The following is a 26,278-nucleotide window of genomic DNA, read 5'->3' as shown; positions in this document are numbered from 1 at the left end:
ATTGATTATATAAATATACTTAATAATATTTTTTGAAAACCTACACCCACTTTTACTCTGTCTAAAATTTTATTTTTTTTCCTAAGGAAAAGGACTATTTTTTCCCTTTATTACGAACTTGACTTTGGTCAACATTTCATAGAATTGTTCCAAAAACACATAAAAGCCGTATGACATGCTCATAATAATAAGATTTTAATGAATTTCAATTTAATGTTTTATTAAACTTTTATGGTATCGAGGAAGTGAAGTTTAGATTCTTAGTTAAGTCTTAGAAGCATTTGCGTCCCAAGATGTTATTTACCGTTTCAGGGGGGTCTCGAACGTTGAATTCGCAAATGAAACCCGCGAATGTTGAGGAATATCTTCTTCCATATGTTGTTCAAAAAACTGGCGTCAACATTAATATAAATTATTTGAAAATGAATTATCATCACAAATAGGTCATTGAAGAAATATTCAAAATTCTAGGTAACTAACTCCTAAAAACGGGTAAAACATTGATAACATTTTTTTTAATAATTCGATAGCCGTAAGGTACTTATTTTGTCACATAGGCGTAGCCAAAAATTTGGCACAACACAGTTGCAGTCTTGATAAATAGAAACTTGAAATTTTTCCTTGTCATCAAATTTTATCGAACGTTTTTTCATGTTCATTCTAAACATATTTCCCTCATTTTCTGTAATTAGGCGAAAATGTTCACATTCCTATAACATGAAACGAAAATTTTAGTTTCAATAAAATAAATTTTAATTGGAAAATCTTGTTAAGTTGATGGCGAGAAGTGCGGGAAAATAGAACTACTAATAAGGCAATTGCAATGTGTGTGTGAAGAAAAATACGTACCACAGTAAATTCAAAAAAGCTTTGAAAATTTCCATTAGCAGCTTTGCTATTGCAATTTATAATACAACAAACACGCGTCATTTTTAATTTGTCCACGAAATGTCATAAGTTGACCATGTGATGCGCCGTAGCCACCCGTAGCCAATATTAGAGAGGATGCGCAGACGCTACCGCGCAGAGCCCGGCAAGCTCGCGACGATTTCTGACTCGCGTATTCCGACGCGCGGCATACATGATTGACAGATTCTGAAGTTGAAAAAAAAGATGTTGAAAACTGTGACGTTTCATGGGAATCCCATATCAAATTTGACTTATTATATGAGCTACTAATGACGGTTTTGCCTTAGGTTATTACAGGATTTTGTTTTTAGTTACTTATCACGGACTTCTAGATTGACAATTTAGATTTTACTTCAGTTTTGAAAAATGAAAACGAGGCGGCGAAGAGTTATGACTAGAAGTTGTTAATTTCGGGTTTGAATTGGTTAAATTAGGGGGACAAGATACACAAAAATTCAAATAATATTTTATTTAAAATATAAAAATATAAACTCTGAATACAAAAACATCGAAAAATTTGATCACACAATCTGTTTTTTAATAAATTTGTTCCAACATTATTAACACATTGACCATATCCGGCCGGTTCTTCGCCAACGAATGCACACACCCCTTCCCTATATTAATAATTTTGTTAAAATACTCCTCACCTCCTGGAGCCCTCGGATCCTTCAACTCCAGAATTTGTCCTTCTCCATAATTTACAACATAATCTCTTAAAAACCGATCCTCCCTTTTCCGTGTCCTTGAAAAAGCACTCGCCCCCGTAGCCAATTCAAGCAGAACAACCCCAAAACTATAAGTATCAACTTTAGCGGAAAATTTTTTGTACCGCATGAATTCATCGGGAAGATACGGTCTAGTCCCGTGAACTGTCGTAATCTTCACGTAGTCCTGGGAAGGACCCTCTCGAGCTAACCCGAAATCGCCGATCCGAGGAGAGTCATTGGAGTCCAAAAGAATGTTGGCTGATTTGATATCACCGTGGACCAAAGGCTTTCCGCGAATTGTGTGGAGGAATTGGAGGCCACGGGCCGTTCCGGTGGCGATTTTGAGACGGGTGGGCCATGGCAGGACGGAGGAGGGGTTTCGGATGTGGAGGCGGGACTCCAGGGAGCCCCCTGACATGTATTGGTAGACGAGGCACGGCTGAGGGCCGCCGACGCTAAACCTGAAAAAATTGTTTCATTTAAAATGGTGGAAACACTTCGTGTAGGACTAATTGACTAATACGCGGAACAAACAGGAAGAGAGTCCACGACAAAATGATGGATTGAACATGGCGGAAACTCTAGAAATTGAGAGATTTATGTAGGAACAAATACTAAATCGCGAAAGTTAAGACAGATTTTGAATCGCAAGACAAAGTGGCTTATCGAAGGTAGCGGAAAACTTCAAAAATAACGCTTTTACAGTTTAACAAACGCTCTAGTGCGGTAATGGCTGTGACTTTTTAAATCGTTTGTAGCCACCTTACCGCAAACCCCCATAAACAAAATAACGCTCAAACGGTTGGGTCTCATCTAATAAATAATTTTTCCCAACTGGTCAGTCTTACAAACCAATTACTTACAGGCCTACATTTCGAGGTGATTTTGTTACTCAACTGACCCAAACTTACTCAAATTGATGATAAACGCAATTATATTAATTGGGGATATTAAAGAAACAAATACTTGTATTGGAACATTTGGAAATTTGTGGAGTTTATAAGTCTTGACTGTCTTATTAATAATACCAATTTAGAAAAATGTAAACCAAAAAGGAGTATATTTAGAAATTTTTATTTGGACAACTGAAAATGTCAATATTTTAAACACTGTAATTTCGTTATTTCTAGTGCGAGAGGAACGAAATTTATGCATGTCGTTTCTTTCGTTTGTTTTAGTAATATCACTAATTTGCAAAAATTTAGATCAAAAAGTCTAATTTTTACAAATTTTCAAAAAAATGCCACCAATTTTTTTAATCCTATAATTTCTTTATTTTTTATGCGATTTTAACGGAATTTGTGTCGATTATCACTCTCGACTGCCTTATTAAGAGCGAAAACAGTGAAAATGTCAATTTTTTTCAACACTGTAATTTCGTTACTTTTAGTGCGACAAGGACGAAATTTATGCATGTTGTTTCTTTTGTTTGTTTTAGTAATATCACTAATTTGCAAAAATTTAGATCAAAAAAGATGGCACCAATTTTTTTTAATCCTAAAATTTCTTAGTTTTTTATGTGATTTTAACGAAATTTGTGGAGATTATCACTCTCGGTTGTCCTATTAAGAGTGTCGAATTAGAAAAATTTAGACCGAAAAACAGAATTTTTAGAAATTTTGATTTCGAGGAGCCAAGAAAAATTTTTGTTTTCTGACCAAAAATTTTTAACGATCTGTAAGTTCTTCATTTTTAATGCTACTATAACCAAATTTGTGGACTTTATAGGTCTTGACTGTCTTATTAAGTGAACCAATTTAGAAAAATTTGGAGCAAAACGGAGAATATTTAGAAATTTTTATTTGGACAACTGTAAAAATGTCAATTTTCTTCAACACTGTAATTTCGTTACTTTTACTGCGACAAGGACGAAATTTATGCATATTGTTTCTTTTGTTTGTTTTAGTAATATCACTAATTTGCAAAAATTTAGATCAAAAAGTCGATATTTTAGAAATTTTTGTTGTAAGACCAAAAAAAATCCACCATTTTTTTTTTTAAGATTTTGTAATTTCTTTATTTTTTATACGATTTTAACGACATTTGTGGAGATTATCACTTTCGATGTCTTACTAAGAGTGTCGATTTAGAAAAATTTAGACCGAAAAAGAGAATTTGTAGAAATTTTTATTTCGAGCAGCTAAAAAAATTACAAAAAAAACTTGAGTGCGCTTTAATTTCGACATTTTTGGTGTCACAAGAACGAAATTTGTGGGAGTTTTATTTAAGGTTGAATTAATTATTAGAAGTTGCTAAATTTGGGTTAATTAATATATCTTCATTAGCCATTATTTCTAATAACGTATTAAGTTTTTTTTTATAAAAACGTTGTTTTTTTTTGAAAATTTCTCTTACTAAGTGGGACTTAGGTTCAGATAATCTAATTTTTCTTAGAAGCATAAGGAACCAAGCGTAACAATATGCCCAAAAAATATTTTTGGATAAAAAATTACGACTATTACGCACGATTTGAAATAAATAGTCATCAATAACTCGCAATTCGCTTTTAAATTGCATATTTGAAAAGGGACTGAGAATATTTATTGCGGTTCATTTCAAGCCAGATATAAAACCCAACCACTCGAGGGCTATTATTATTATGGGGGTTTGCGGTTAGGTGGCTACAAACGGCTTAAAAAGTCAAAGCCATAACCGCACTAGAGCGTTGGATAAACTGTAAGTATCCACTCACCCATATAGTGGTAAAATGTTATCATGCCGATAAGCATTCAAACAGTGCAGCTCAGTGTTGGACTGCACAATCTGCTCGCAAGTCGACTTGGGAGTGTCTTCCTTCTTCTCAAGCCTCTTTATGGCCACCTGCGTGAACTTCCACGTCCCCCTGAAGACAATCCCGAATCCTCCTTTCCCCAGGATATTCGCGTTGTCCCAATTATTCGTAGATCTTTGCAACTCCTCATAAGGGATCTGTGGAATCAGCCCTGCAGACTCCATCATTATGGAAGTATCGGAAGCTCCCACAAGTCCCCGGAAAGCCGACCTCGTATTAACCAAATCGTTCTGGTCAGTGGTGACATTTTCATCACGAGTTTGGATAGTGTCATGTGGAGCCCCATTTAAAATTTTTACCGATTGAGGGGGTTGCGTAACATCCTTAATGTACTGATGAAACTTTCGATCAACGAATGGTTTTAGTACCTTCATGGCTTCAAACTGTTTTATTTTATAAAGGAGAATAAACAGCTCTAGGACTGTGTGTCCGAAAGTATTCCATTCGCTCAAAAGGGTGTCTATGGGGGTGCGCCTGGACTTGTTACATTCTAAAAGAATAGCCTAAGGGAAACAATTGTAGATGGAGAGTGTTTTGAGGGCTTTACCTGTAGTGTTGGGACTTCAAACTGCATGTATTTGGAACCCAATTCGTGAAAACAGTTCTCGGATTCCAAAATGGTGCAAATTGTGCGTCTTTCGTCGTAGGGCAGGTCGCTAATACGCATTTTTGGAACCTGGAAGAGAATAGTTATTTGTTTCATTACGCTAGAAAATGGTCTTATGGTAGTGTGACCACTAACGTCATTCCGTCATTTAGGTGAATTTCATTAGTTGGAAAATAGGTTGGTAGCACCCCATTTAAATCAAACGATTGCAGATTGATTTAAATTCAAATATGTTTCAGCAAATTTTTGTGGTATCTTTGCTTAATTTATCTACCTTTATTATTTTCGAAGGTCATTGGCCTCCAAATCGGCACACAAATTGACACAATTGATATTTATATAGCGATGCCAACTTGCAAAATAAAACCAACTATTCGAAATGTCACGTTTGACTGCCTAGACATTCAAAAGGTGATTTTCTTGCCGCAAATGAGTATCACAAATCGCATGAAAAATGACGGAGGCGCACAAAATATTTTATTATTTTCAGTTGTAAGAATTTTGTTAGTTTTGGTCAATTATAAAAACGGCTGCGCACGCAAATTTAAGTCTTATTTGATAAAAGGTGAATAATAAAAGATTTCTATACCTCATGTGGGTGTTTTGTTGACTAGTAAACATGTTTGTAAACAAATCGTCTATTTTTCTGAATTGAACTTTTAGGCAACCATTTTGCAATCTTGCCCAAAAAGATGCATTGATCTGAACGTGCACTGTTTGAACTGTATTTTGTTCAAATTCAGAGTAAAATTCCAGTGGTAAAAAGTGATATTTTCTCGATAGCTCTGAATGAAGTGATAAATTTTGGAGACATAACCTCGAAATTTATGTCAAAATAGAAATTCAAAATCGTAATTCTGAGTTAAAATTCTTAAAATTAAGGTAATTGTAAACTTTTGAGCATTTGATAAGCTTATAAACAAAGAATAAATGCAAACAAAAGTTTAAAAGCCACGCAATGACATTTATTGTTTCGATCGAGAAACAAAATCACACCCCAGATTTTATATAATATATCCAGGGTGGGGTAACGAAAACGCAACAGAGGCCTTTCGTTTTCGTTGGCCCACCTCGTAAAATATATATAACATACCTTTATGAAAATAAGGATCTTCTATTGTTAGTCTTGAGAAAAACTGTTTGAAACTCGAACTCGAAACTCAGGAACCAAAGAATACACAGAAAAAACAGAAAGACACACGTTGGCGAAGCTGAATTCTACTAGAGACTGATTATTTTCAAAAGTGGATGCAGTAAAGTGAATGCTCACCCCCACCATTTGCCCTTTTACTTTAACTTTAAACCGACATGATAAAAGACACTGAAAAGTTCCAGAAACTTGGCGCCTTGGTGAGTTTATATACCTGGGATAATCAGATTATGCCATCCATTTTCATCCACCTTCCAAGAAAAATTTTATACTCTCATTAGCCCTTGCCTGCAGGTTATGAGGGCCAAAGATCAAAAATGCCAAAAAAAACATAGAAACTCCCCGTCATCCTAGACGTGTTTTGAATGTAGTGTCTTGATTATTATAGGTCAATTAAATTCAGTATAGTAATAAACTAGACGTCCAAAATCAGATATGTAGTTTCAAAAGTTAACGATAATAAAAAATCCATTCCATTGTCGATAATGATTTACTCAAAAAAGAATTATGTTAAGAATTTCTCCCGCTGTATTCGTACGACTAATAATAATTGTAATTGTAGAATTTCTAATAACTGCTCTATCAGAATGATAAACGCTAGATATTTTGAGGAACTTCATTGTTTCGATTTGTAAGACTGACCAGCTAGGTAAAAATATTTATTACTGTTCATTTCAAGATAAAACCCAACTACTTCAGGGTTATTATGTTTATGGGGGTTTGCGTTAAGGTGGCTGTAAACGATTTAAAAAGTCAAAGCCGTAACCGCACTAGACCATTTTTGGGTAAATTTTCTATTTCAAAAACTTCATCTGATTACTCTGACTCAAAACTCTTTTGGAAGTCGTCCTAACATTTTTCATAACCAGTAATGGGATAAAGTAGTGGAGCTATTACCATCTAAAAGTCTTTTTTAAAGTAGGTATACTAAGAAAGCGAAATCCTTTTTTAATTGCTTTTGAATGATTTGAAGTTTAGGGATTTACAATATTTTCTTGAAATTGGAATTATATATTGTTCGCTTCGGCATTTTTGAAAGCAAAAAGTCTTTTTTGGAATCGTGTCAAATCCACCGGTTGCAGGTAATGATTAGCTTGTTTGAGAGGGAATTTTCATGTACAATTCGTAGGATTGAAGACACAAGTGGATAAAGGTATCCTATTTAGAAAAAAAGTTTTTGCATAATTATAATTTTTTGGCTTAAGGCTCTGTCCTACCCCGGCCGAAGTGCATAGGAAATAGCGGAAAACGCCATTACTTTTTACGGCCACAAATTAAGAGTTGGAGTTTTGATTTTTTTTGTACGTGGAAATAACACCGAAATGTACCCGGGAAACTCTTTGATTTTCAAATATTTCTTATAAATTTATTTAAAAAAAATAAAAACTGAAAAAACGCCATGTCGTTTTACGGGCGCAGTTTTAGGAATTTTTGCTTGAACTACGACTCGATAGATGAGGAATTTGATTCTACATCCGGGAAACTCCTTGATATTTTCCCCACATGAATAGTTTGTTTCGAAAAAAATAAAATGTAATGTAAAAATGATTCTCAATTTTCTAAAAGTCGACAACCAACACTTCACTGTTCCCATGATTTACAGCCCCTCACAACAGGGGGTCTCTAATCCTAATCACGGTGCGACGACTACAGCTCGACCGACCGGCGATTGACCATTGGGACCCCGAATTTATACCTATTTCCTACCAAGAATTGCAGACTGCCGCATCTGAATATAAAAACATTTTAACCCTCATGCAAGATTTCTAAAAATAAATTTTAATACATTTTGTCGACATTTTAATAATTAGATTAACGATTGCAAGAGATTTTTAATCGTTAATCTAACTAAAAAGTCACTGTTCAAAACCTTTTTTTTTCTCAGTTGAGTGTGGAATTTTGAGTTTAGATTTAGTGCAATCAAACTCATCTTTATTGACAAAAAATTCGCTTTTGACTCTTGAAGCAAACCTCAATTAACAACTTGCATTACAACATTGCATTTAAACAGTCTATTGTATACAGGACAACGGATTAATTGCATTTCATACATTGATTGTTATGCATTTTATTGCAACTTTGACCATTTGGTCCTTTGCCGCAAGCAGGGTGGAATGTTTTCTCAAGTAGCCATAAGACCAAAAAGGTCAGCACCGAGTTGTCTCCCATACATGACCGTCAGGTTAAAATAAAAAAGTTAGACGATTGAAAGCTTTTTAGCGCTCCCGTAACTATTTGATTTTTAGATACCAACATAGCTCTATATTGTTACTTCTGTGTTTTAGCAATTTTCCCAACTTTGTTACAATAATTACCCAAAACATGATTTTACATTTTCAATGATTTCTGTATACATATCTCAAATTGTGCTACTTTAGCAACTTTTTAAACTTTTCCAAAATGATGAAAACATTCATTGAGGTGGACATTTGTTTTCAGTTTTTGAAATATTTAGTTATGTCAAGATATATTATTTTTTAATTTTTCGTGATGCTTATAAAATGTATAGTTTTTTGACGTCCACGTATAAAAAGTAAAAACAAATTATTGTTAAAGACACGTTAATACAAGTAGCTGATGGCAAAAGTACAACTACACAAATTTTACTAGCTATTTGTGTATTAAGAGCGTAAAAATTACATTGCCGATTGAAAGAGACAAAAAGACTAAAGTTGCGCGGCAACCTCTCGAAAACGGCAATTTGAATTTGCGCTCGAAATACACACAATATTTTTTCTACAATCTTGGATCTTTTTTTATTAAAAACAACTTCTACATCTAATTTTTAGATTATAAACACCCAACCGCACACCACCTTCTATGTTGCCATGGATAAAAATACCTATGGCAAAAGCGATTTATCGAAAAAAAAATTGTGATCGAGTGTTTTTTCAATTTTATAAAAAAAATTGTAGCTCTAGAACATATGTATTCTTTACCTACCTGTAATATTTTGTGTTATTCGGAAGTATCCAAATATCCGTTGTAAAATTTGATAGAATTGATTTTATTAAATATCCGCGGATGCGTTGAAACACAAGAAATGACAAGATGAACTAATATCTAAATCTAATTTATTTAAATTTATTATCAATTAAAACACTGCGTGACAAAATTTTAGTAGCAAAAAAACTGTTATGTTCTATAGGTAACCCACCTTTTGAAAAAACATATGCCGTTAACAGCAAGTCACCACCAAATTTTATATTTAATTTTAAAAGTAAAATTTTATGACTTTGTAAGTTTTAAACATTTTTGTTTCCAAAATATTTAAATGTGTTTACATTATCAAATAGAATCAATTTCAAATTACTGTAATAAAATCGAATTTTGTAATGAAAAGTAAAAAAATCGTATTAAAGTTGGCGGCTAAATAAGTTATGATTTGCATATAATTTTTTGAAATTTTAGTATTTTATATGTGTTTTAAATATTGATAACCATTCCATAACATTAAAATCATAAGTAAAATAGAAAAACAATCTCTTTTCTATGTTTTTTTTTAACTACTTATGTTAAAAATTGACGTAACAAAAAGAACGTGAAGGTTATTAGGTAAGGATGTCCTTTTGGTATGTATAGTGGGCAGATTTTACCATGGCGTACCTGACTTTTAGAGTCGAATATTATCTTATTGCGCTCATAATGTGGAGGGTGTAAACAGGCTATTGTGTCCGAAAATTAAAATTTACGACATCTCCAAGTAGGTAGAAAAATGTGGACCCGTGCCTCTTCCAGGTATTAGCGTGGAGGCTCAAGGTGATTGTTGATCCCTTCACCGTGTTTTTTTTAATGAGGTTGATAAGCTTTTAATTTTTGTTTATTAATTTAAATTTTAAAGAAGTTAAAAAAATCGACTGCTATCAAGTTTTTAAAATTTTACAATGAGAACGAAAAAATTTCATCATTTTAATGTTGGAACGTGTATTTCACACAATTATAAAGAATTTTCGAATCCTAACACAAATACATGTAAGTAATTCAAAATGTAATATCAACATAATACTTCTGAATTTGTGAAATGAATTATAAACATTCGTTTCCTTCTCATTGTTTTCTCATACGCAAAATTAGTTTTCTATCGCAATCCAATTTTGCTGTTTAATTAATCCACAAATAGGTACTTTCCAGAATCTTTTGTAAGAACTCTGTTTACCTATTTGTTCTTAATTCTTTAATTCTTAGAAAAAGTGGGGACTTTAAGTGGAACATTAAAATGTTGTTAAACTAAAAGGTTTTTGTAAACAATCTATTTGGAGTGATAATATGTATAAAGACGATTTTGAAACGCCACCAAATAGAGGAAAGAGGATCGTCCTCTTGGCAGCAGGTAATAAAAATGGATTTATTCCTAATTCATTTATTTTAGCGACCAATAACATAAAGGACAGCAGCGCCGATTACCACGATGATATGAACAATCAAATTTTCGAGGATTGGTTCAAGAATCGGCTTCCTCCAGAATTAACACTGAACTCTGTAATTGTTCTGGATAACGCTTCGTACCACTCCAGACAATACCGAAAAATCCCAATTAAATCTTCAAAAAAGGATGCCTTATTGAAATTCGTCCAGGAAGAGAACATTCCCATTCCCGAAGGTCTAAAGCAGACAAAAAAGAATTTATTTGCATTAATTACACAAAGTGACGTGGATAAGTCCAAATCATATGCAATTGACAACTTTGCTGAAAACTGTGGACACCAGGTTTTTGCGACTTTCACCATACCACTGTGTGCTAAATCCCATCGAGTTGGTGTGGAGCCAACTCAAACACAGAGTTAGGAAGGGTAATTTAACGCCAAATTTGACTAATTTTGTCGTCAATTTGATTCGCGGAGAGGCTCAAAAAATTGACGGTATTCTTTGGTCCAATTGTATTGACCACACAGTTCACGTGGAAAACAATTTCCTAAGTCGAAATGACTTTCCAGAACTCATCATAAACACTAATGATGACAGTGATGGTTCTGATGAGAAATGATTAGTTTGTAGTTTTTTTATAACTTTATATAAATTTCATAATTTTTGTTTAATTTTTAATTAGATAGATAGGATTAGTATGTTCTTTATAATTTTTTATATAATTATGTAAATACACATGTTCCAATATTATTTTTTTTAATTTTTTTGTTCTTATCGTAAAAACTTGATGTCTCTCGGTTTTTTCAAATTAATAAACAAAAATTAAAAATTTAATAACGTTTTTAAAAGAAAACATATTGAAGGGAGCAATAATAATCATCTTGAGCTAATATCTGGAAGAGGCACGGGTCCACATTTTTCTACCTACTTGGAGATGTCGTAAATTTTAATTTTCGGACACAATAGCCTGTTTACACCCTCCACATTATGAGCCCAATAAGATAATATTCAACTCTGAAAGTCAGGTACGCCATGGTAAAATCTGCCCACTATAAATCTGCAGTTCAAGCGACTGTTTTCATAAAGTTTATGACCCCCTCAATACCAAATCCTTGGTAATCCCTCGGTAATGAGGGGATCATAAACTTTGTAGACACGGTCGCTTGACCTGCACATTTACCAAGAAACCCAGCGCCAGCGGTTGGAACAATAAGTTCATGTTGGGCCAGAGATGATTTTAGACCCCGAACTATACTATTGAGCATAACAGCTGTTTGACAAAATTGAAATTTTACCTAATAAGAAATTTAAGGAAATTAATTAAATAAAAAAATCCAAAATTATCGATTCTAATTAAGGGGATATTGAACAAATTTCAGTATAGGGCAAAATCAATGTATTTTAGATTACTCGAAAACTATTTGAGTAAATTGCTTTTTGTTTTTTGCATATGAATCTCTTCAACGTGCACTATGTTGAATGCTATACAGGGTGGCCCATCTAAGACTTTCGAGCTCAATATCTTTGTTATTTATGAACGGATTTTTCCAAAATTTAAAATATAATTTCTTGAATAGGTAAGGATGATGTGACATTACTAGCATCATCCTTGTCTCAAAAATGTTAATTTTACTTGTCTTATTTTAAATTTTAATTAGTTAAAAGTTATGTCATTTTATAAAACAGCAATAATTATACGCGTGTGCCAAAAATCAACCGTCTAGCAAGTCAAGTTGCCGAGAAAAAGACAAAAAAGGACCTCAACATTTCCAAAAGATACAAACTGATAGTCTATGAAACAATCGACTTCTACAGCGAGTTTAGATTTTGGACAACCCTGACTTGTTGATGAATCCGTGACGTTCATGACATTTGTGATATTCATTTGAGGTTATGTTTATTTTTGAGCATTATGATGAGGACTATTGATTTAAACTTGCACATTCACGATTTTTTATCTCGATCTTTTAGTAACTAATCACAATGCATTGAACCGAGCATCGTTTCTCGACATTTGTGATATTTCTCGTTTGAGGTTATGTTTACTTTTAAGCATGATGATGAATATCATTCATTTAAACTTGCGCAGAACGATTTATCCCGATCTTTTGAAATTGAAAACTAATCACAATGCATCAGACAGCGTTTTGGTGCAAAATTTCATAGGCACAAGGAAATGTGAGCGAAAAACTTGCTAAAAGTTGGTCGTCACCAGAAAAATGATTGCAGAATGGTTCGCTATTAGGTGCAATTAGTATTCACGAATTCTTTAGCACTGTCACAGATTTATTGGAAATGCACTATTACCAATCGTGTAACACGAAAACTCTTAGAATTGGAAAATTTAACTTTTTTATTAAAAAAAGGGTGCAAATTCGAAAAAATAGTATAAAGGACTTGTTTTATAAGGGCATTGGTGCACTCGTTCTATACAAAACTCGCCTACGGCTACCAAATTGGCCACTATAAAACACGTTCTTTAATACACTAAAATAAGAGTCCGACCAAGAATTAAATAAGTAGTATTACTGTTTGAAAAAAATTCTAAATAATTTTCTATGATCGAAAAAAATGTCTTTTTAAGAGCAAACATCTGCAAATGAATTTTCAACTTTTAACTCTGTCCGTGTCTGCCAAAGTAAAAAATTACATAAAATTATTACATCTGTAATATATTAAGAAGAACATTTTATTGATCAGATGCAGAGAACGTCTAAAAACTAACTTTGAACGACCGCATTAGTTTCCTTCAATATTAATAAAATAAATACTGGTTGTTTAAACTCTCACGATGAAAAAAATTAATTATTATTATTAACGACAATTTTAGGGGTGGCTACAATTATTGCCAGACCCTATGCAGATATTATGAAAAACGGATTACATTTTTATTGTAGTTGATGCTCTTATTGTGTAATCAAATTATTAGGGACAAATTTGCAATTAACCGGGAGACAAATTGACCGGGGACTAAAAGGTTTGGGGACGAATTGTCCGCAAATCATAGTTGATTTCCAATTGCGTGCCGGACAGTTTATTTCCATACTTAAAAAAAAGTTGTCAAAATGCTTATTTATTTCCAGTCATGGACTCAAACTGAATAACTACTGATAAGTAAGTGCAGACTGCTGCAGTTATCTAAAAATTCTTATTTAGAAAAAAACATAAATAAACTATTATTAATTACGGAAAGTAACAGTTTACCGTCCATTGTTAGTAAATTAAAAACCGTAAACTGAATCGGTTCATGAGTAAACTGAGAAGAAACATGGAGAATCTGAAACCTTAATATTAGTAGGTACCTAAGAAAGCATCTTGCGAAATACTTTTAGCATTACAGCTTCCGCCGAAATATGGAATTCGAATAGCGCTTGACAGATTTTGTGAGCGCCTTGTTTCGCAGAAGAACACACAAAGACCAGCATGATGATCTCCAACAACTCTTTGACAAATGTTGACATCATAACTACTTGGTCTCCAATTCCTTGCGTCTTTAAGACAGTGTAGGCCACTATAATCAACCGAATGATAGAATTCAGTGTTGTTATAAGCAGAGGTCCCGAAAATATTGAGTTTAGTTGTTCAGAAAGCAGTCGCAACTTGTGGCTCGCTACTCGCATAATTTCTAGGGTCTTAATTATGTCAGGAGTCGTCTGCTCGAGTTTCAAACAGCGTAAATAAACGTCATGCGTTTTATGAATGATGGTTTCTAATACGAAGAAACGATTTTTAATAAAGAGTATAAGTATGAAATACTGGAGAAAAAATAAATCGTTAATTATAATACCGAGGACTGTAATAGTAGTGTCTGTAAACTTAACTTCAAAACGTTCTTTCCATGATTGATAAAACTGTGCTCCAAATTGCCGAAGAAGATGTCCAAAGAAAAACAACAGGAGGATTTTTACGTGTCTGTGATCGACTTTGTCTGGACCGGAGACGTTAGATTGATTGTGCAAAAAAGCGTCAAAATTGGTAAAGTTCTTCATGAGCGCAATCATCTACAATGTCAGTATTAAAAATTGTTGTTTTTCTCATTCCGTACTTTGTTACAGAGCGGCGTTTGAAGATTCCGAAAAACAACACTGTTACAACTTTAAAGAAAAACAGAAAAACAGCACTGTTGAAGAGACCACTCATAACTTGCGAGACTTTTGAGAAACTGTGCCAATTCTGGGTGCAAAGCCATGCGGTGAAGATTCCTAGGAGAACGATACTCCATATTAGACGTGGTACGCTTCTTGCACACGAAGGATAAAGTGTGAATGGTGCTAAACCAAATATACTGAAAATATGAAACACGTTTTTAAAGAACTGGGAAAAAGAGTACGTTTGTGGGGGCATGTTTGAACAATACAGGTAAACCAGTTTCATTAATCCTGTTTATCATGCAGCTAAACGGAAATTAATTTGTTTTCTTTATAAATGAGTGGAAAATAATTATGTTGTGAGCATTCCTAATTGTTTTTTTGTTCTTAGTTTATTTGTTTCAGGTATGGAACTTATTAACTATACTAAAACGTGTAGGGTAACCCTCACTCTAAAAGTTGAGATGTTCGAGTTCGAGCGTGTACGTACTTTCAAAATTATCTCCTCCCGAACCGTACCATTCTCGCTCTTTTTGCCCCGCTAGAAAAATCGACGAGTTTCCAAACCAACAAAGTGGCCGGTTTTCGTCCTTTTCGGCCGTTTGGTTTTCGAGAAATAAATTTTTAAAAGTCGTTTTCGTTCGTCCGGCTTTGCTGACGTTGTAGATGTTTTAAAATGCTTTAATGTTCGTGGGGACAAAACCATAACCATTAAGTCGAGAGAGGCTATAAAGATGCAGTAAACATTTCAGAAAAGGGTCTGATTTTTTGGATACACAACATATACGGTAGCGGTTTTTTTTGTCTCGGCATTTATTTAAATCGATCCGAGCAACCAAGAAAACATTAGCAGAGATTGATTTCTTTAATCGAGTTCGGCTTATTTTTAATACAGGATCTCTTTGACCATCAAGGTATATTTTCGGTATGTATGCGCGAAACTTACACTTGAAAATCTGGAAGCATGTTTCGGAACTCCTCTTTACAAGCGCGAATTAATTGTTTAATCACAGATCATCATTTGATGGACAAACATTTGTTGACACTCTGCATAAAAAATTTGCATAAATTCCAAGTATCTAACAGGCCCTTTTTAGGGGTACTTATGCAAAAGTACAACAGATAAATGAAATGAACGCGACGAGTATCGAATTTTATTACGACTCGGTCGATTTTTAATCGTTCGGCGGCAGTAGATATTAGAGAGACAAAAAATGCAAGTGTGTTAGGCGTAATTGCGGTAACTCATTACACAAAAGATGTAAAAGATAAGAAAATTTAAGAATCTGCTAATTTACCCGTTTAATGCTTTTGTATAGTGAGTACTGCAATTAAGCCATAAAATCACTATTTGGTACCTGCTGCAACTGTAACTTGACAACGGAGCTTCAAATACTGCCCGAGTGTTATGACCAGTATTTTTTACGTCTCTTCTTGGGATCTGAAGTGGTATCTAAACAAACTGCCCCTTCCGGGTGATTACTTAAAGCATAATCAAAGAAACGAACGTGTAATCAATTTCGACTTTCTAAATTTTAATTCATTCCCGACCTACTACAACAATAGCGTTTCGAAACAATACGATTTTTCATTAATTTGTTGCATATTGGGATATTTCTCGAAACAGTTACCGATGGAAATTTTTATTGCAAGCGTGTGATTTTGGTACAGGGAGAAGTTACAAAAAAAAAACATATCTACAAATAAATCCTAACTTATTCTGTTATGATGATATAAATAAAATATTCTAAAAAATAGTTATTTGTTTCACTAGGCTAGAAAATGGTCTTTTGGAAATGCGAGGATTTCAATTTCCGAGCATTTCCAAAACATTTTCTAGCCGTGTCAAACACGAAATTTTGTGCGCCGACAATTATTAATAGTTATTTATTTTGACTTTTGATTTGAATTTGAAACGTCATTCCCTCATTTAGGGGAATTTTATCAGCTGGGAAATAGGTTGGTAGCATGCCACTCAAATCAAACGATTGCAGATTAATTTAAATTCAAATGTGTTTCAGCAAATTTTTGTGGTATCTTTGCTTAATTAGTCTACCTTTATTATTTTCGAAGGTCATTGGCCTCCAAATCGGCACACAAATTGACACAATTGACATTTATGCAGCGATGCCAACCTGCAAAATAAAACCAACTATTCGAAATGTCACTTTTGACTGCCTAGACATTCAAAAGGTGATTTTCTTGCCGCAAATGAGTATGACAAATGCTGTGAAAAATGACGGAGGCGCACAAAATATATTTAATTCTTAATTCTAAATCGACGTCACCCCATTCCCCTTCACACAATTAAAAAAACGACCATCACACAGCGATAGTCGCGATAAACAAATATGAATTTGACTAAAACAATAAACTAACAAGTGATTAAGATGTCTTGATGGTCGTTTTATTGTAGTTTAACAAAAAAAACCGAATTGTTCATCATAAATAAATTAAGAATGCGACCGGACGTCCTGATAGCCGTTTTATTGTAGTTTAAAAAAAATCGTTGACATAAAATACCCCAAAACGTAAGTACTATTTACGATTCGGCCGATTTTTAATCGTTCTAAAGCGGTAGATATTAGGGAGAGTAAAAATGCAAGTAGGTATGTATGGCTTAATTGGGGTACTCATTATACAAAAAGAGTAATCTATCACACTACATAGTTCTTGATTAGTTTTGTTATTTACGACAAGTATCGACATCACTCCACACCCTTTCTCACCAGAAAAAACTGACCATCTTGATGGTCGTTTTATTGTAGTTCAACAAAAAAAAACAGAACCCTTGAACAAACCCCAAACCGCACATCTACAATTATACGATGTTTATACAAAATGTTTAAATACATAAAATATAGTTTACGGTAGCGGCTTCTTTTCTTCGAAAGAAACTCCACTTATTAAAATTAGTCCGAGCTCTGAAAAAAACATAATTTGACATTAATTAATTACGAAAGTTTACTCTCGATTTACAAGAAAATAGATTTTTTACGCATGTTTCGGGTACAAGTATTTGCTTTGGATGGGCTAAATGAGTTCTTTGGGTCCTTATTTCGGTAAAAAAAGAATATTTTGGAAGGTACAGGCAATTTCTGAGTTGGTGTCTTCTAAGCCATAAAATGGGGCTGCTGTAAATCAATAATAATCACATCCTATTTACCCGACTTACGATTTTCTTTTGTGAATATGGTACGGGTACGACTCTCGACTAAGTGTTCTTCATCTTCGTTCATAACTTATGATAACAGGGGTTGGAAAAGGAAAACAACAAACCACCAAAACGGCATCGATAATAGAACAGCAGTAACATAACTTATCCAAAAAAGGTTGTCAAGAATAACAGAATTCGCCTTCTGCGTACATTTTCATTTAAACATAAAAATAAAATAATACAAAATAAATAGAATATTGAAGTAGAAGTAGAAGTTACAAAATTTGTTCAATTTTTTGCTGTCGGTTTTGCGTTTGAGAAGCTATGGGACCTGTCATGGGTCCCAACCATTTTATGACTTAGCGGACACTAACTCAGAAATCGCCTTAATTATCGTGGAATTCCATGAATTGAACTGACGTCATAAACAAAAATTATCAACAGCAGTCTTTCTTTAAAAACTAAGAATCTATTGTGTAATTGCATGAGTTTAATAAAGAGCGCAAATAAACCTTTTTTGCAAACAACGATACCCGAGAGGTTAACCTCCCAGAAAAATCACGAGAAAATCAGGAAAATTAATGAGAAATCACTTGAAAATTAGGGTCAATCAATAGAAGATCAGAGGAAATCACTAGATCAGGGGAAGTTAGACGAAATCACTAAAAAATCAGGGAAAAATATTAGAACATCAGAGGCCAATCAAAGGGAAATCAGAGGAAATCATAAGGATATCAGGGGAAGTTAGACGAAGTCATAAAAAAATCAGGGGAATTTGGACGAAATTACAAGAAAATACAAAGAAATAAAAGAAAGTTTGGCGTACGCCATTTTTGAAAATTTTAACTTCTGAGATTAATGTTCCTGGGAAATCAATGTATCAGTCTTAATAAATTACTATGAATCGGAATTCGTTACGAAATCAAGGAAACTTAGACGAAATAAAAAAAATCAAAAAATATTAGACGAAATCATTTGAAAATCATTAGTATATCAGGGACAATCAATAGGAAGCCAGGGAAAGTCAGACAAAATCAGAAGAAAATCAGGGAGTGTTAGACGAAATCTAAAAGAAATCAGGGAAAATTAGCGAGGAACAATGTTTCGGTTTTCGCGAAATAAATTTTTAAAACTCTGGGTAAGAGTCCGGTGTTTTCTGGATCATCGCCGTGTGGGGACAAAACCATGACCATAAAGTCGAGAGACTCAGTCATAAACATCTCAAAAGGGTCTGATTTTTTGTACACACAACATGTACGGTAGCGGTTTTTTTTTGTCTCGGCACTTATTAAAATCCGTCCGATAAACGAAAGCGGAGATTGATTTATTAATTGAGTTCGGCTTAATTAATTAATTCAGGATCTCTTTGACCATCAAAAACATTAAGATATCAATAGGAAATCAGATATATGACTTGAAAATCAGGAGTTAGACGCGACATCAAAAAAAAAATCAGGGGATGTTAGACGAAATCACACGAAAATCAGGGGAAGTTAGACAAAATCACAAGAAAATCAGCAACAAAATCAGGTGAACTCAGCCTCGAGTCAATACCAATTTATGAATAAATAAACTTAAACAAACAGGTCGTTTCCAAACAATGGGTCCCAAAATATAAATTATTGTAGCCCATTTATAATTATTGCTGAAATCTCAAAATGTTCTAAAGTTTTTTGACTCGACCATTTTTCTGTATATCCACTTTAAATATGACAGCGAAAATCTCGAAAGTGTATAATAATTCTTATTATTGAGAATATTGAAATGCAATGTTTATTTGCGATTTAACGAATTTACAGGCGATTTCTGTTAAGTCATAAAATGGTTGGGATCTATGACAGGTACCAAAACTTCTCAAACGCAAAACGGACCGTAAAAGATTGGACAAATTTTGTAACTTCAATCATCCCGGTTAACATCATGGCTACGTCAATATTCTATTTATTTATAATTTTTTTTATTTCTTTGATTAAATAGAAATTTTGTAAGAGAGCGAACTCTGTTATTCTTTATAATTTTTTTTGGACCAGTTTTGTAACTGCTGCTCTATAATCGATGGTTTGTTGTTTTTCTTTTCCACCCCTGTCATCAGATGTTGTGAACAAAGATCGACCACACTTAGCCGAGAGTCGTACCGCATCACATTCACAAAAGAAAATCGTAAATTGGGTAATTAGGAGATGATTATTACTGATTTACAACAGGCTCATTTTATGGCTTAGAGGACACCAACTCAGAAATCGCCTGTATTCATAGAAACTCACCAATTTATATAAATTCGCGAGATTGTGTAGTATATTTTTTTTCTTGCTATGACGTGGTGCCCAAATGGGAGACTACACCCTGTGTCTTATATTTTTTCTTCTCATATTGTATGAGTATTAAAATTTGCAATAGGCTCAGAAACCACGAAAGACGAAGCCTGTCTGATTTATGAATTTTCTGCGTAGTACTGTTAAATTTTTAATAGCGAAGCCCGTAGGTTCTTAAAACCTTTTATTCTTTTTTTGATTCTAAAATTTTTAGGAAAATTACATTTTGCCATGCGTAATTCATTTGTATCAGAGTTCTAAAAAACGAAAACCACAAAATATGAAGTTAACTTAACACTTTCTTTGCTAAATGTTAAATGACAAAATGCAATTAACTAGGTGGCCCTCAGAATTCTGTATCGGTTTTTTTGGGAACCTAATTTTTCCGAGGCCATCTTTGTATCATAGTATAACAAATAAACAATCTCAAATTAAAATCCAACGCCATGGAAAAGCGAGGTTCACGGAAAAAGTGAGATCTACAGAATTCCGAGGGCCACCTAGTCTTTATCTATAAATTTGAAGCCACGAAATCCAAATCTCTGAATTTACCGAAGCTGGTTTCACAGGAAGTCGTTATCAAGTCAAAATGAACTTTTTGACAGAAGCCATAGATACCTGTTTGTCTAAAATTTAAAAATTCTCAATAAATTTTCAAAAATATAAATATATATGTAAGACGATAAAAATGTGGTAATTGTAATAATGGTGATGACGTAACTGGGAGTCATTAATGTCGTAATTAAGAGCCCTTGGACTGGCTCAGTAACTTGTGCGCACTCCTGGTTGGGGTGAATGACGCCAGAATGTGTAGCTTCAGGCAGTAAGGAATTGGGCGGTGAACGTGAAGGGTAGAATGAGTGTCGTGCGTGAAGGTGTTCTGGATGGGAACAATTTCCAGAACACCGGTGTGTTTACCTGGGCGTGATTTCCAGGTAGCGTTCTGGATGGGTACAATTTTCAGAACGCTGGTGTAATAACTTGAATGGGCACAATTTCCAAGTGGCGCTCTGGATGGGCACAATTTCCAGAGCGTTGGTGTATTGACTTGGATGGGCACAATTTCCAAGTAGCGTTCTAGATGGGTACAATTTCTAGGACGCTGGTATGGTGACTTGGATGGGGATAATTTCCAAGTTGCGTTTTGGATGGGGATAATTTCCAGAACGCGGGTATTATTGCTTGGATGGGTACAATTTCCAAGTAGCGTCTGGATGGGCACAATTTCCAGTACGCGGGTGGGTACGGTAATGGTTGACTTTGCCGTGCTCGAAGAAAGAAAAGATGTCAAGATGTCACCAGGGTCGGAGTGAAAACATGGGTGTCCTTCAGTTGCAGGAAAAGGGGTCAATGCCAGTAATCCGAGCCGCTATCCAGCGATGGGGCAGGGGGCGGAGCTCCCCCGGTAAGTTATTTCATTAATAAATGATTAAGGCCGATAAGGCAGGTGGCAATATGTTTTGTTGCGAGAATTCCGTGACTTCCCAGTCGAGCTCAGCCCGGACCTGACTAAATAAGGGTGTTCCGGAAGGGGTGAGTCAAGTAGCATTGTGTTGGTAGTTAGAAGTATCCTTTCAAAGAAAGAAAATGAGTACAACCCTGTAATGAGGGTTGGTTTCGTAAATTCAGCATTTAAGTGTAAAAAATCGATTTACATATATATGCATAAAAAGTTGAAGCAAAATCCGCTCTTTCTAGGTGTTGCATTTTTGCTAGACAGTGGACCCTCGACCTTGAGTATTAAAAGTGACTCATAAATAAAATGTCTTATCTTATTTTAAAAAAATCTGTACCAAATAAAAATATAAATTCAAATCATTTTTTAAAAAATCGTCCGTTTCAAAAATTAAGAAAAAATTTAAAACCGTGTTGTTAAATCTGTTTTGTTGTTATAACGCTAAATCCTATGTTTTGGTAGAACACAATCACAAAAAAGTATAAAACAATAAACAATTCTCCTTCAAAGAAATCACGTTATCACAAAATAAGTTTAGCTTCTCATTATAAAATCTTGACCACTAGATGGTGTGTGACGACCATCTTGAACGATAGGTGGCGCTAGCGTTTTTTCTGGCGCCCACTGGTGTTCAAGTCGTTCGTTTGGTTACAAAAATTAGCATTGGGTGGTTTCTCTGTTATTTTTATACTCAATGCCCTCGATTATTCGAAATGGTCGGAACGAAGGGTGTTTTGGATAACCTATTTAAATTTCTATATTATTAGAAGTAGCAAGTAGTACTTGACAAAGTCAATAATGTGGTTTCAAACGTATTTAAGGCTCTGTCCTACACCGGTCAAAATGCATAGGAAATAGCGCAAAACGCCATTACTTTTTACGGCCACGAATTAAGAGTTGGAGTTTTGATTTTCACAATGTCCTTCTAATTTATTTAAAAAAAATAAAAACTAAAAAAACGCCATGTCGTTTTACGGACACGGTTTTAGGAGTTTTTGCTTGAACTACGACTCGATAGATGAGGAATTTTATTTTACATCCGGGAAACTTCTTGTTTTTTCCCCACATGAATAGTTTCTTTAGAAAAAAATAAAATGTAATATAAAAATGATTCCCAATTTTCTAAAAGTCGGCAACCCAACTTTATACCTACTTCCTATGAAGAATTGAAGACTGCCTCATCTGAATATAATAACATTTTAACCCTCATGCAAGATTTCTAAAAATAAATTTTAATACATTTTGTCAAAAAATAGATTTAACCGTTGCAAAAAATTCTTAATCGTTAATCTAATTAAAAGTCACTGTTCAAAATCTTTTTTTTTTCAGTTGAGTGTGGTATTTTGAGGTTAGATTTAGTGCAATCAAACTCATCTTTGTTGACAAAAAATTCGCTTTTGACTCTTGAAGTAGACCTCAATTAATAACTTGCATTACAACATTGCATTTAAACAGTCTATTCTATATAGGGCAACGGATTAATTGCATTTCATACATTGATTCTTATACATTTTATTGCATCTTTGACCATTTGGTCCATACATGACTGTCAGGTTGAAATTTTTAGATACCAGTATAGCTCCATATTATTACTTCTGTGTTTTGGCAATTTCCCCAACTTTTTTTAAAATAATTACCCATAACATGATTTAACATTTTTAATGATTCCTTTATACATATTTCAAATTGCGCTACTGCAGCATTTTTTAAAACTTTTCCAAAATGATGAAAACATTCATTGAGGTGGACATTTGTTCTTAATTTTTGAAATATTTAGTTATGTCAAGATTTGTAATTTTTTAAATTTTCGTGATGCGTATAAAATGTATAGTTTTTTTTGATGTCCCGTATAAAAAGTAAAAACAAATTAGTGTTAAAGTTTAATACCCAGTAACACTTAGAATCCTTCTAGATTGATGAATATCTTTTAAAATTTTGAAACTCACGTTAATATAAGTAGCTGATGGCAAAAGTACAACTACACAAATTTTAACAGCTATTTGTGTATTAAGAGCGCAAAAATTCACATTGCCAATTGAAAGAGACAAAAAGTCTAAAGTCGCGCGGCAACCTCTCGAAATCGGCAATTTTCGCGATTAAAAACAACTTCTACATCTAATTTTTCGATTATTAAGACCTAAGCGCACACCACCTTCAATGTTGCCATCGAAAAATACACCTATGGCATAAGCAATTTATCGAAAAAAAATCGTGATCGAGTGTTTTTTCAATTTTATAAAAAGCTCTAGAACATATTTTTTACCTACTGTAATTCGATTTTTTACACTTAAAAAATGAATTTACGAAACCAACCCACATTACAGGGTTGTACTCATTTTCTTTCCTTGAAAGGGTACTTCTAACTACCAACACAATGCTACTTGACTCACCCCTTCCGGAACACCCTTATTTAGATAGGTCCGGGCTTAGCTCGACTGGGAAGTCACGGAATTCTCGCAACAAAACATACTGCCACCTGCCTTATCGGCCTTAATCATTTATTAATGAAATAACTTACCGGGGGAGCTCCGCCCCCTGCCCCATCGCTGGATAGCGGCTCGGATTACTGGCATTGACCCCTTTTTCTGCAACTGAAGGACACCCATGTTCTCACTCCGACCCTGGTGACATCTTGACATCTTTATCTTTCTTCGAGTACGGCAAAGTCAACCATTACCGTACCCACCCGCGTACTGGAAATTAACCATCCAGCACGCTACCTGGAAGTCAGCCATCCAGGCCTTCTGGAAGTAAACCATCCAGGCCCTCTGGAAGTAAACCATCCAGCTCTCTGAAAGTAAGCCATCCAGCCCGACATGTAGCCCCTCGCCTTCTGGAAATCTACCATCCAGAACACTTCCTGGAAATCAGCCATCCAGGCCGCCTGGAAGTCAACCATCCAGACACCACATGTCCCTCACTCAGCGCATTCTGGAAATCTACCATCCAGAACACTTCCTGGAAATCAGCCATCCAGGCATCACACCCCACACATACACACACACACGCTCATCTCCGCCTCTCTTCGTCCCGATCTCTTTATATCGAGAGATTACCAAGCGAGCCCCGACCACGTCGCACCACGGGAGGCCTGTCACTGTCCCTTTTCCTTCAGGGCTCTTTTCTCTCTCCCTCTTACCCATCGTAAATAAAACATCTGTTTATGGTTAAGAGATTTATTGACTAACCCAGAATATTTAATTGTGGTCGTATTACACTACATGTAATATTTTGTGTTATTTTTGTACTGCTTTTTGACATTACAATAACGACATTGTCTTATTTGACACCACGCCTCTAGATTTTATTAACTTACTTTTATTGCCAATTTTTTCTTCAATTTTAATATATTTTTCGAAAAAGTAGAACATATTACGCATTTCTGAATCAAGAAAATTATTATCTTTCAAATTATGAAAAAAAAAAAATATGGATGCCAATTTAAAATAAGAAAGTTGAATATCGCCTAACAAATTTACAAAAATTCTAAAATCATCAGTTTATAGTAAATTATAAATAAAATAAGGATTTAATTTGTATTTAAAATTTTTAAAATCAGTCCATAAAAATTTTTTATGTTTGAACTGATGCCTAGCTTATGTTGATTTTTTTCATGGAAATTCCACAGTTTGACAGAAACACAACTTCAAAATCGCGAGTAAAATTTAAAACACTGCAGAGATGTTTGGGAACATTTTGTTTGAGAATGTTGTGTAGCTATGATTAGTGAGTGGAAGAGAAATAATTTGTGAACCATGCAATTCTCTCTTTTTCTTATGCCAATCCAAGTATGTTATTTTGTAGTACAAAACTGTTGACTTGGTGTTCAAAACAAACAAAATATTATAAATGCATGACAACGAAAGAAAAAGGTTCAGTTTGAGCGACATTCTGCAAGGCACTGTTCGAGAAAAATAAAGTCAGTGGCAGTTAAAAAGTGATTAAAAGTTTTACCACACTACACAAAGTTATGCCATCAATTGTGTAGTTTCGAAACAAACCAATCAACCAGTGGGTCAACCATAACCGTATAAATTGGTTTTATACTGATTTGCATCAAGAAAATCACCTTTTGAAAGTCTAGGTAATCGTGACATTTCGAATAGTTGGTTTTATTTTGCAAGTTGACATCGCTGCATAAATGTCAATTGTCAATTTGTGTGATTTTGAAAGAGAAGCGGGAAAAATATCACGGTTTTACGGAAATACGTAGAAGACGTTTTCAGTGGTTTTTATTATTTTAAGGTAAAAGTGAAAATTCCAAAATCCTGATCTCACTTGGCACCACTTATATGCCCAAACTACAAAAAAATTACTGCACCGACATGATTTTGAAAACTAATTGATAAAATAGCTTTTTTTTCCTCAAATGACTGCATGATTTGCATAAGGTTTAAAATGAAAACAAAGATATTTTGTCCAGTTATGTCATAAAGAATTTGAATTAGCGACTGCTTTCTCAAAAACTCAAAAATCGCTAAATATGTATTCCAATTCTTAGGTGTTGCGAGGCCAAACTAACACTAATAAAAACACATTTTTGCATTCGATTCTGAAGCTTGATCAACCGTAAACGTATGTAAATTTGCAAATTTTTATCTTTTAAATGAAACTTTTAGAGTTTAAGCTATTAGAATTTGTTAACTGAAATGAATTAATTCTTGATTTCCAAAAAGCTAACTTGTTGACTCAAAGAATTTGCGATCTTTATCGAACATCAAACTTTCAAAGCG

General features: G+C 34.1%; 1 protein-coding gene across 1 annotated transcript; it reads right to left on the bottom strand.

Moving 5' to 3' along the window:
* Positions 1-1,446: 1,446 nt before the first annotated feature.
* Positions 1,447-21,196, bottom strand: LOC148166858 (serine/threonine-protein kinase pelle-like). The gene is made up of 4 exons (XM_088048393.1): positions 21,008-21,196; positions 4,958-5,086; positions 4,312-4,913; positions 1,447-2,080 (listed from the first exon to the last, which is right to left on the bottom strand). The coding sequence occupies exons 2-4, from the start codon at positions 5,075-5,077 to the stop codon at positions 1,447-1,449; spliced, it is 1,356 nt and encodes a 451-aa protein (XP_087904519.1). The 5' UTR covers positions 5,078-5,086; positions 21,008-21,196.
* Positions 21,197-26,278: the final 5,082 nt, after the last annotated feature.

The sequence above is a fragment of the Gnatocerus cornutus genome, unplaced genomic scaffold, assembly GCF_029298725.1.
Source record: "Gnatocerus cornutus isolate USDA-ARS CGAHR unplaced genomic scaffold, icGnaCorn1.1 Chromosome12, whole genome shotgun sequence".
Taxonomy (NCBI): domain Eukaryota; kingdom Metazoa; phylum Arthropoda; class Insecta; order Coleoptera; family Tenebrionidae; genus Gnatocerus; species Gnatocerus cornutus.
This window is presented reverse-complemented; position numbering and strand designations above follow the sequence as displayed.

Coding starts and splice junctions, on each gene's coding strand:
- LOC148166858 (XM_088048393.1), bottom strand. CDS start 5,077: ATGCGTATTAGCGACCTGCCCTACGACGAAAGACGCACAATTTGCACC. Junction 4,914..4,957: donor TTGAAGTCCCAACACTACAG/GTAAAGCCCTCA, acceptor TGTTTCCCTTAG/GCTATTCTTTTAGAATGTAA. Junction 2,081..4,311: donor AACATTTTACCACTATATGG/GTGAGTGGATAC, acceptor CAATTTTTTCAG/GTTTAGCGTCGGCGGCCCTC.